The sequence below is a fragment of the Cibotium barometz genome, chromosome 49 (assembly GCF_041138505.1).
Source record: "Cibotium barometz isolate CiBa-2024 chromosome 49, ASM4113850v1, whole genome shotgun sequence".
Taxonomy (NCBI): domain Eukaryota; kingdom Viridiplantae; phylum Streptophyta; class Polypodiopsida; order Cyatheales; family Cibotiaceae; genus Cibotium; species Cibotium barometz.
In genome coordinates, this window is record NC_141094.1 from 45,024,074 (window position 1) to 45,034,154 (window position 10,081).

The 10,081-nt window shown below is 38.0% G+C and overlaps 2 protein-coding genes across 2 annotated transcripts; both read right to left on the minus strand.

Annotated features, from left to right (window-relative positions):
- Positions 1-454: 454 nt before the first annotated feature.
- Positions 455-2,413, minus strand: LOC147610627 (uncharacterized). The gene is made up of 5 exons (XM_086786409.1): positions 1,937-2,413; positions 1,729-1,803; positions 1,504-1,595; positions 1,251-1,381; positions 455-1,001 (listed from the first exon to the last, which is right to left on the minus strand). Exons 1-5 carry the CDS (start codon positions 2,191-2,193, stop codon positions 585-587), a joined length of 972 nt encoding a protein of 323 aa, XP_086642535.1. The 5' UTR covers positions 2,194-2,413; the 3' UTR covers positions 455-584.
- Positions 2,414-6,981: 4,568 nt separating this feature from the next.
- LOC147610628 (uncharacterized) lies at positions 6,982-9,656 on the minus strand. The gene is made up of 5 exons (XM_086786410.1): positions 9,223-9,656; positions 9,015-9,089; positions 8,767-8,858; positions 8,548-8,657; positions 6,982-8,303 (listed from the first exon to the last, which is right to left on the minus strand). Exons 1-5 carry the CDS (start codon positions 9,477-9,479, stop codon positions 7,878-7,880), a joined length of 960 nt encoding a protein of 319 aa, XP_086642536.1. The 5' UTR covers positions 9,480-9,656; the 3' UTR covers positions 6,982-7,877.
- Positions 9,657-10,081: the final 425 nt, after the last annotated feature.

Below are 10,081 nucleotides of genomic sequence, written 5' to 3' on the forward strand. Positions count from 1 at the left end.
TGGAATCTCAAATCACTATGCATACATGCATACATAGAGCATAGATGATAAGCATGCATAAGAGTTCTATGCATGCATGCATACATAGAGCATGGATTATAAGCATGCATATAGCTCTGTGCATATCTATGCATAGAGCTCTAAATAGGGATCTATATATGCATGCTTCATGAAAAAGAAAGACACCTTATGTTGAACTAGTTTCCTTGAATGTGAAGGTTAAGGTATTACAATCAATCTCTAAAGAAAAAAGAAACTAAATTATATGCACAATAGCACAACTTTATTTCTACTAAGTGTTAAGGGTGATGCACAATAAATACTTTCACAAAGGAATTTGTGGGGATTATAAACTTTTTCTAGGTTTTCGTGAGTTTCTTAGAAACTTGAGTACTTTTAAAAGATGTATAAATAATTCAAAATGACATGTAGCTTGAAATGCATGATACAGAAGTTTCTCTTATTTTGAATAGATATTTAGATGGATAATGTCAGTGCCAATTTGCATCCCTAGATGTCAATTTACAGGCGTATTAGAAATGAATCAGTTGTGCACAATTGGCTTACACACAATCGGCTTATAGTTATTGGGTAATTAGAGGTGTGATGTCCAAGAGACCAAGGACATGGAAGATGGAGGCCATGATGAGTGTTCCTAGAAAGGCTTTCTTGAGGAAGCTCCAATAAGTAGGATGATCGAAATTGGCTTCAGCAAGATGAGCTTTTAATGAAGACAAGAAGCCAACTATTGCTTGCAATGAGGACTTAAGGATTTGAGGCCCCCATACCTCTATTAGGCCTTGGAAGGAATTGGAGATGGTAGGGCTTGTGGATGGTGGTGGGAGTGGTGGTGTGGTGGTGGTGGGACTAGTCTCTTCTTTTGACACTTTCACTTTCACTTGGACTTTTGCAGCACTATTCCCCACGTCCTCAACCACGCCTTCCACTGTACCCACAGCTTCTTCAATCTCATCATGGGCAGCTTTGGTCTTCTCTTTCACCTGTAACAAATTATATTAAAAATCCATGATACATAAATAAAAAAATATATTTATATACACTAAAACATTAAACAATTTATTTGTATACACTAAAACATTAAACAAGGGATCTAGTATACAATGATGACATTAAATAAGCCAATCAACATACAAAAAAATAATATGTATGTGTATCACATAAAGTTTCAAAACATGTAAATCAAGGCTTGATTTTATTAATATATACGATTTTATTGTATTTTGGTTCACCTCGTCCATTAGGGTATCCACTCTCTCTGCATCGTTCTCCACAGCCTTGGCCACTTTTTCCAAGCCTTCGGCAACTTCTTCCACCCCTTTGGCAGCCACTTTTACCACATCCGCTGCCTCATTGATGTCCTCTGCGTCCAACAAAGATTAACCCTAATCACACATCTAATCATCTAATTATTGTCACGATTAGTAGTAAGCGTTCAGTCAATTAATCTCATTAATTGTGCTTATAACCAATACTTATTAGTACCTTCGACTGTGTCTATGAACTTCTCTTCTTTTTTGAGAAAGCCGGTAATTATGCCCGGGAGTTTCCATATGAACGTAATGATTTCCAATATCCTGAACAGCCGCAGGTTAGATTGATCACTTGAGTCGACTACAGTTTGATCTATAATCAGTTTAGTAGGTCATTAATAGATCTCTAATTGTTCATGTCGTAAAGGATGGAGATCAGTACTCTTTAAATTCTTACATGCGAAGCGCTAATGGAAACTTGAGATGATGATCCACTCGTCCATGGCTGCTGCTGATCTCTTGAGTCAAGCCACTCCAAACTCCAAACAAATTAATTACCCAAATGCTAAGTAAGAGGAGTCGAATTGGCAAGACCAGTTTAGGCTTAAAAAAGCTACCGATTCCTAATCAGATCTTAAATCTAGAGTTTAATTAGCCTGTGATACCTGGTTTGATTTGTGGCCGGCTGTGGTGAGCCATCCGAGGTACTCCTTAATGCACCTGCAATGGCTAGGGTTCTGCTGCTTCCGATGAACGAGTGGAAGGAATTATGTTTAATTAACCTAAGCGTGGAGAAATTACTGCTACAATTAATCCGAGATAAAGCAGCCGGCCGGGATTGCGTGATCAAAGGGTTAAAATTATATGGATGTGCAGCAAAGGGAAAATTGGAGCGCGTGATGATTGAATGGCATGCAGCCATTAGAGGAAATGCTTGGATTAATTAACGAAGGTCCTCTGACCGACTACACCTCTGCGTGGGCGATAAAAGGAGTGATTAACGTCTAATTGACGTAGGGGAATGAGTGATTAAGATCTAATGATAAGTAATTACCTGTGTGACCTACCTGGAAAAGTATGGCGAATGGCAGGATGCTAAGGGAGAGAGATATATATATAATTCATCGTAAGCAACGCGCATTGGACATGGTCTTGTAGCTTTGACGCGACTTTGCTCGGAGGCGGCGAAGGAGACGACCTAAATTTGAAGTTAGGGCTATTAATTATCCATATATATATATATATATTATCCATTTATATATATATTATCCATATATATATATGCTCCCATATTTCCCATGTGCAACCTCATTTGATCAATATTTAGTCACACTCACAAGCACACGTTATGCAACCTTGCTTGAATTGCACACCCACTCCAAGGAATCTCTCGGAAAAGTTAGAACTCAACCACCAGCACCACCATGTCTACCTCTCCTCTACTCTCCCTTTGGGTCTCTTTCTTTTAATCCCACCCCTTCTGGGTTGCCTTGTAGAGCACAAACACTCTACCACTAACCTAGCTCCATAGCCCCTCCTGTTTCTACATCTTCTTACTAAACCTTACACCTTCTTACTAAACCTTACATCAATCCCTTTCACCGTGGGTTTGAAAAATTTTGAACAAGTATTTTTTTCATACTTTGATCCAATTATAGCCTCAACTTGAAATTTGCAACTTTACCCCACTGTTTTTAGTAGGGGTTTTCAGATTTTGAACTAAAAAATTTTGAGGAGGTGTTTTTCCTTCTCCCACCTATCATGTCCCAAAGCTTGGGCAATTTTAATTCACCAAGTGGAAGAAAACATTGCATGCATCTAAGTTCTAGTTTGTAAAAGTTTCGATTTTTTCAAAAAAATCAATCTCTTCAAAACATCTCATTACATGCCTACTGTTGCTGATGCATACCTACTCCTACATGCATACCTATAAAACTTTAGTCAACCATGTCACATGAGCAAGTAGTGTACTGATAAAAGGTGTTGATATTAAAAGGTCCTTTTTTCCACACAACCATAGTGCGCTTATTTTGAAATGTTTGTACCGACAATGAGATAAAGAAGTATAAAAGAGGGTACATAGATCTTTTTAGGCAACCATATACCAAGTGTATTTAAGAAAGCTTTCAAGCTTCAAGCACAAATCATCATGGTGTCTAGATCTTTCTAGGCAATGTATACAAAGTGTTTTTTAATAAACTTTCAAGTTTCAAGCAAAAACCATCGTGGGGGCACGATGCACTTTCTTTAAGAACACATCGTCATTCAAGTCATGATGTAATTTCTTCAAGCACCAATCTATATCTTCTCAATCCACAACCATAAATGCTTGTATTAAAAATGTGACAGCAATTAGACATCTCTATCTCTTTAGGGTTGTCAAGTATACTAAGGGTCCTCACTTTGGGATCATACCATCGGGATGGGACAAAGTTGACGAGTTATGCTTCAGATAGCATCATGCCAAGTTACAATAGCTACCACCTTGGCCATCAGCAAATGACCACATAACTCGATCGAGTTACAGGGTGTGTGAACATCCACATAGGCACCACGTAACTCCATGGAGTTACACAGTGTATACCTATAAAAGTTTAGCAACCATGTCACAAAAGGATGTAGTGTACTGATAAAAGGTGTTCATATTAAAAATCTTATTGAAAATGCATACAAATGATGGTGTGATAATACATAGATTATAAGCATGCATAGAGCTCTGTGCATATCTATGCATAGAGCTCTAGATAGGGATCTATGTATGCATGCTCCATGAAAAAGAAAGACACCTTATGTTGAACTAGTTTCCTTGATGTGAAGGTTAAGGTATTACAATCAATCTCTCAAGAAAAAAGAAACTAAATTATATGCACTACAATAGCACACCTTTATCTCTACTAAGTGTTAGGGGTGATGCACAATAAATAATTTCACTAAGGATTAAAAACAAATTTGTGGGGACTATAAACTTTTTCTGGGTTCTAGTGGATTGCTTAGAAACTTGAGTACTTTTATAAAATGTACAAATAATTTGAAATGACATACATGTACCTTGAAATGCATGACACACACGTTTGTCTTATTTTGAATAGATATTTAAATGGATGTCTAGGGATTTACAGGTGTATTAGAAATGAATCAGTTGCGCACAATCGGCTTACACACAATTGGCTTATAGTTGGGTAATTAGAGGTGGGATGTCCAAGAGACCAAAGATGTGGAAGATGGAGACCATGATGAGTGTTCCTAGAAAGGCTTTCTTGAGGAAGCTCCAATAAGTAAGATGATCAAAATTGGCTTGAGCAAGATGAGCTTTTAATGAAGAAAAGAAGCCAACTATTGCTTGCAATGAGGACTTAAGGATTTGAGGCCCCCATACCTCTATTAGGCCTTGGAAGGAATTGGAAATTGTAGGGCTTGTGGATGGTGGCGGGAGTGGGAGTGGGGGTGTGGTGGTGGTGGTGGGACTAGTCTCTTCTTTGACACTTGCACTTTCACTTGGACTTTTGTAGCACTATTCCCCACATCCTGAACCACACCTTCCACTATACCCACAGCTTCTTCAATCTCATCATGGGACAGCTTTGGTTATCTCTTTCACCTACAAATTATATACAAAATCCATGATACATAAATAAACAGATAAATTTGTATACACTAATACATGAAACAAGGGATCCAGCATACAATGTTGACATTTAATAAGCCAATTAATAAACATACAAAATAAATATAGTATGTGAATCACATAAACTTTTAAACACGAAAATCATGTATTAATTTTTATTAATATATACGATTTTATTAATCACACTCTCACAAGTACACGTTATGCAACCTTGCTTGAATTGCACACCCACTCCGAGGCATCTCCACAAAAAGTTAGAACTTAACCATCACTCCACCACCACCATGTCTACCTCTCTCTTCTACTTTCCCTTTCTGTGTTAAGGAGGTTTGTTTCTTTTCATCCCACCCCTTTTGGGTTGCCTTGTAGAGCATAAACACTCTACCACTAAGCTAGCTCCACTGGCCCTCCTCTTTATACACCTTGTTACTAAACCTTACATCATTCCCTTTCACCATGGGTATGAAAAATACATGGTAATTTTGAACAAGTATTCTCTTCATAGTTTGATCCAATTATAGCCTCAACTTGAAATCCTTCACCCAATTTTTTAGTAGGGGTTTTTAGATTTTGAACTGAAAAGTTCTTAGGAGGTGTTTTTCCTTCTCCCTCTATTTTAAGGAGTTCTCAAATTTTGAACAGCCTCTAGGTTAAAGAGATCCTATCGTGTCCTAAAGCCTTGGCAATTTTAATTCAGCAAGTGGAAGAAAACGTTTCATCTAAGTTCTACTTTGTAAAAGTTTTGGTTTTTTTTTTAACTAATCTCTTCAAAAAAAATTATCATTACATACCTACTCCTACATGCATACCTATAAAACTTCAGTCAACCATGTCACATGAGCACGTAGTGTACTCATAAAAGCTATTGATATAATTAAAAGGTTCTTTTTTCCACACAACCATAGTGTGCTTATCTTGTATACCCTTAAGTCTTCAAAAGGATACTTTGAAATGTTTGGCCCTACGATGGGATCAAGAAGTACATAAAAGCGTACATAGATCTTTTTGGGCAACCATATACAAAGAGTATTTAAGAAAGCTTTTAAGCTTCAAGCACAAATCATCGTGGTGTCTATATCTTTCTAGGCAACGTATACAGTAAGCTTTCAAGTTTCAAGCAAAAACCATCGTGGGGTCATGATGTACTTTCTTTAAGAACATATAAAACATTCAAGTCATGATGTAATTTCTTCAAGCACCAATCTATATCTTCTCAATCCACAACTATAAATGCTTGTATTAAAAATGTAACAACAATTAGACATCTCCATCCCTTTAGGGTTGTCACGTATACTAAGGGTCCTCACTTTGGGATCATACCATTGGGATGGGACCAAAGTTCACGAGTTATGCTTCCGATAGCATCATGCCAACTGGTATTAAATACAAAGTGTATTTAAGAAAGCTTTTAAGCTTCACGCATAAATCATCGTGGTGTCTATATCTTTCTAGGCAATGTATATAGTAAGCTTTCAAGTTTCAAGCAAAAACCATCGTGGGGTCATGATGTACTTTCTTTAAGAACATATAAAACATTCAAGTCATGATGTAATTTCTTCAAGCACTAATCTATATCTTCTCAATCCACAACTATAAATGCTTGTATTAAAAATGTAGCAACAATTAGACATCTCCATCCCTTTAGGGTTGTCACATATACTAAGGGTCCTCACTGTGGGATCATACCATTGGGATGGGACCAAAGTTGATGAGTTATGCTTCCGATAGCATCATGCCAACTGGTATTAAATGGAGGCTCGAGATATAACTTGATCGAGTTACAATAGCTGCCACCTTGGCCATGCGTAAATGACCACATAACTCGATTGAGTTACGAGGTGTGTGAACATCCGCAGAGGCACCACATACCTCCATGGAGTTACACGGCATATACAAAGTGTATTTAAGAAAGCTTTTAAGCTTCAAGCACAAATCATCGGGGTGTCTAGATTTTTCTAGGCAATGTATACAATAAGCTTTCAAGGTTCAAGCAAAAACCATCGTGGGGCCATGATGTACTTTCTTTAAGAACACATCAACATTCAAGTCATGATGTAATTTCTTCAAGCACCAATCTATATCTTCTTAATCCACAATTGTAAATGCTTGTATTAAAAATGTAACAACAATTAGACATCTCCATCCCTTTAGGGTTGTCAAGTATACTAAGGGTCCTCACTTTGGGATCATACCATTGGGATGGGACAAACTTGACGAGTTCTGCTTTCGATAGCATCATGCCAACTGGCATTAAATGGAGGCTCGAGATATAACTTGACCGAGTTACAATAGCTGCCACCTTGGCCATCCACAAATGACCACATAACTCAATCGAGTTACGAGGTGTGTGAACATCCATGTAGGCACCACATAACTCCATGGAGTTACACGGCATATACCTATAAAAGTTTAGTCGACCATGTCACACGAGGACGTATTGTACTGACAAAAGGTATTCATATTGAAAATGGATACAAATGATGGTGTGATAATGCATAGATTATAAGCATGCATAGAGCTCTAAATAGGGATCTATGTATGCATGCTCCATGAAAAAGAAAGACACCTTATGTTGAACTAGTTTCCTTGAATGTGAAGGTTAAGGTATTACAATCAATCTCTCAAGCAAAAAGAAACAAAATTATATGCATTACAATAGCACAACTTTATCTCTACTAAGTGTTAGGGGTGATGCACCATAAATACTTTCACAAAGGATTAAAAAGAAATTTGTGGGGATTATAAACTTTTTCTAGGTTCTGGTGGGTTGCTTAGAAACTTGAGTACTTTTATAAAATGCACAAATAATTCGAAATGACATACATGTACCTTGAAATGCATGACACACAAGTTTCTCTTATTTTGAGTAAATATTTAAATGGATAATGTCGGTACTAATTTGCATCCCTAGACATCAATTTACAGGCGTATTAGAAATGAATGAATTGTGCACAATCGGCTTACACACAATTGGCTTATAGTTATTGGGTAATTAGAAGTGGGATGTCCAAGAGACCAAAGATGTGGAAGATGGAGGCCATGATGAGTGTTCCTAGAAAAGCTTTCTTGAGGAAGCTCCAATAAGTAAGATGATCAAAATAGGCTTGAGCAAGATGAGCTTTTAATGAAAAAAAGAAGCCAACTATTGCTTCCAATGAGGACTTAAGGATTTGAGGCCCCCATACCTCTATTAGGTCTTTGTAGGAATTGGAGATGGTAGGGCTTGTGGATGGTGGTGGGAGTGGGGGTGTGGTGGTGGTGGTGGTGGTGGGACTAGTCTCTTCTTTTGACACTTTCACTTCCACTTGGACTTTTGCACCACTGTTCCCCACGTCCTCAACCACGCCTTCCACTGTACCCACAGCTTCTTCAATCTCATCATGGGCAGCTTTGGTCTTCCCTTTCACCTGTAACAAATTATATACAAAATCCATGATACACAAATAAACAAATAAATTTGTATACACTAAAACATTAAATAATTTATTTGTATACACTAAAACATTAAACAAGGGATCTTCATGACATTAAATAAGCCAATGAATAAACATACAAAATAAATATAGTATGTGTATCACATAAACTTTTAAAACGTGAAAATCATCCATTAAATTTTATTAATATATACGATTTTATTGTATTTTGGTTCACCTCGTCCATTAGTGTATCCAGTCTCTCTGCATCGTTTTCCACAGCCCTGGCCACTTTTTCCAGCACGTTGGCAGCCACTTTTACCACATCCGCTGCCTCATCGATGTCCTCTGCGCCCAACAAAGATTAACCCTAATCACACATCTAATCATCTGATTATTATCACGACTGGTAATCGCAGAGTCATTAATTGTGCTTATAACCATTACTTATTAGTACCTTCGACTGTGTCTATGAACTTCTCTTCTTTCTTGAGAAATCCAGTAATTATGCCCGGGAGTCTCCATATGAACGTAATGACTTCCAATATCCTGAACAGCCGCAGCCAGCAGCACACCTTATATCGTTAGGTTAATCATTCGAGTCGACTACCGTCTGATCTATAATTAGTTTAGTAGGTCATTAATAGATCTCTAATTATTCATGTAGTAAAGGATGGAGATCAGTACTCTTAATTAAATTCTTACATGCGAAGCGCTAATGGAAACTTGAGATGATTATCCAGTCGTCCATTGCTGCTGCTGATCTCTTGAGTCGAGCCACTGAAAATTCCAGACAAATTAATTACCCAAGTGCTAAGTAAGAGGAGTCAAATTGGCAAAACGAGTTTAGGTTTAAATAAGCTACCGATTCCTAATCAGATCATAAATCTAGAGTTTAATTAACCTGCGATACCTGGTTTGATTTGTGGGCTGTTGTGAGCCATATAACGATGTACTCCTTACTGCACCTGCAATGGCTAGGGGCGTTCTGCTGCTTCCGATGGGCGAATGAAAGGCATTATGTTTAATTAACCTAAGCGTGGAGAAATTACCGGTAGGATTATTCCGATATAAAGCAGCCGGCCCGAACAGAGGGTTAAAATTATATGGATGTGCAGCATAGGGTAAATGCGTATACGACCGCGTGATGATTGAATGGCAAGCAGCCATTATAGGAAATGCTTGGATTAATTAACGAAGGTACTCTGACCGACTACACCTCTGCGTGGGCGATGATAGGAGTGATTAACGTCTAATTGACGTAGGGAAGGGAGTGATTAAGATCTAATGATAAGTAATTGCCTCTGTGAACTAGCTGGAAAAGTATGGCGAATGGCAGGATGCTAACTTCTAAGGGAGATATATATACATATGAAATTCATCGTAAGCAACGCGCATTGGACATGGTCTTGTAGGTTTGACGCGACTTGGCGTGGAGGCGGCGAAGGAGGCGACTTAAGTTTGAAATTAGAGCCATTATTTATCCATATACATATATATATGTGTGTATATATGCTCTCATACTTCCCATGTGCAACCTCATTTTGAGCAACATTTAGTCACACTCCTCACAACTCCACAAGTACACGTTATGCAACCTTGCTTGACTTGCACACCCAACTTGCACACCCATTCCAAGGCATCTCTTAGAAGAGTTAGAACTTAACCATCACTCCACTACCACCATGTCTACCTCTCTTGTTCTACTTTCCCTTTATGTTGTGAGGAGGTCTACCACCATGTCTACCTCTCTTGTTCTACTTTCCCTTTAT

What these genes read in the sequence shown, in the direction of transcription:
- LOC147610628 (XM_086786410.1), bottom strand. Translation starts at nt 9,479, where the DNA reads ATGGCTGCTTGCCATTCAATCATCACGCGGTCGTATACGCATTTACCC. An exon ending in CAGCCCACAAATCAAACCAG is followed by an intron (nt 9,090 to 9,222) that starts GTATCGCAGGTT and finishes TGGAATTTTCAG; the next exon opens with TGGCTCGACTCAAGAGATCA. An exon ending in TTTCCATTAGCGCTTCGCAT is followed by an intron (nt 8,859 to 9,014) that starts GTAAGAATTTAA and finishes GCGGCTGTTCAG; the next exon opens with GATATTGGAAGTCATTACGT.
- LOC147610627 (XM_086786409.1), bottom strand. Translation starts at nt 2,193, where the DNA reads ATGGCTGCATGCCATTCAATCATCACGCGCTCCAATTTTCCCTTTGCT. An exon ending in TTTCCATTAGCGCTTCGCAT is followed by an intron (nt 1,596 to 1,728) that starts GTAAGAATTTAA and finishes GCGGCTGTTCAG; the next exon opens with GATATTGGAAATCATTACGT. An exon ending in GTTCATAGACACAGTCGAAG is followed by an intron (nt 1,382 to 1,503) that starts GTACTAATAAGT and finishes TGTTGGACGCAG; the next exon opens with AGGACATCAATGAGGCAGCG.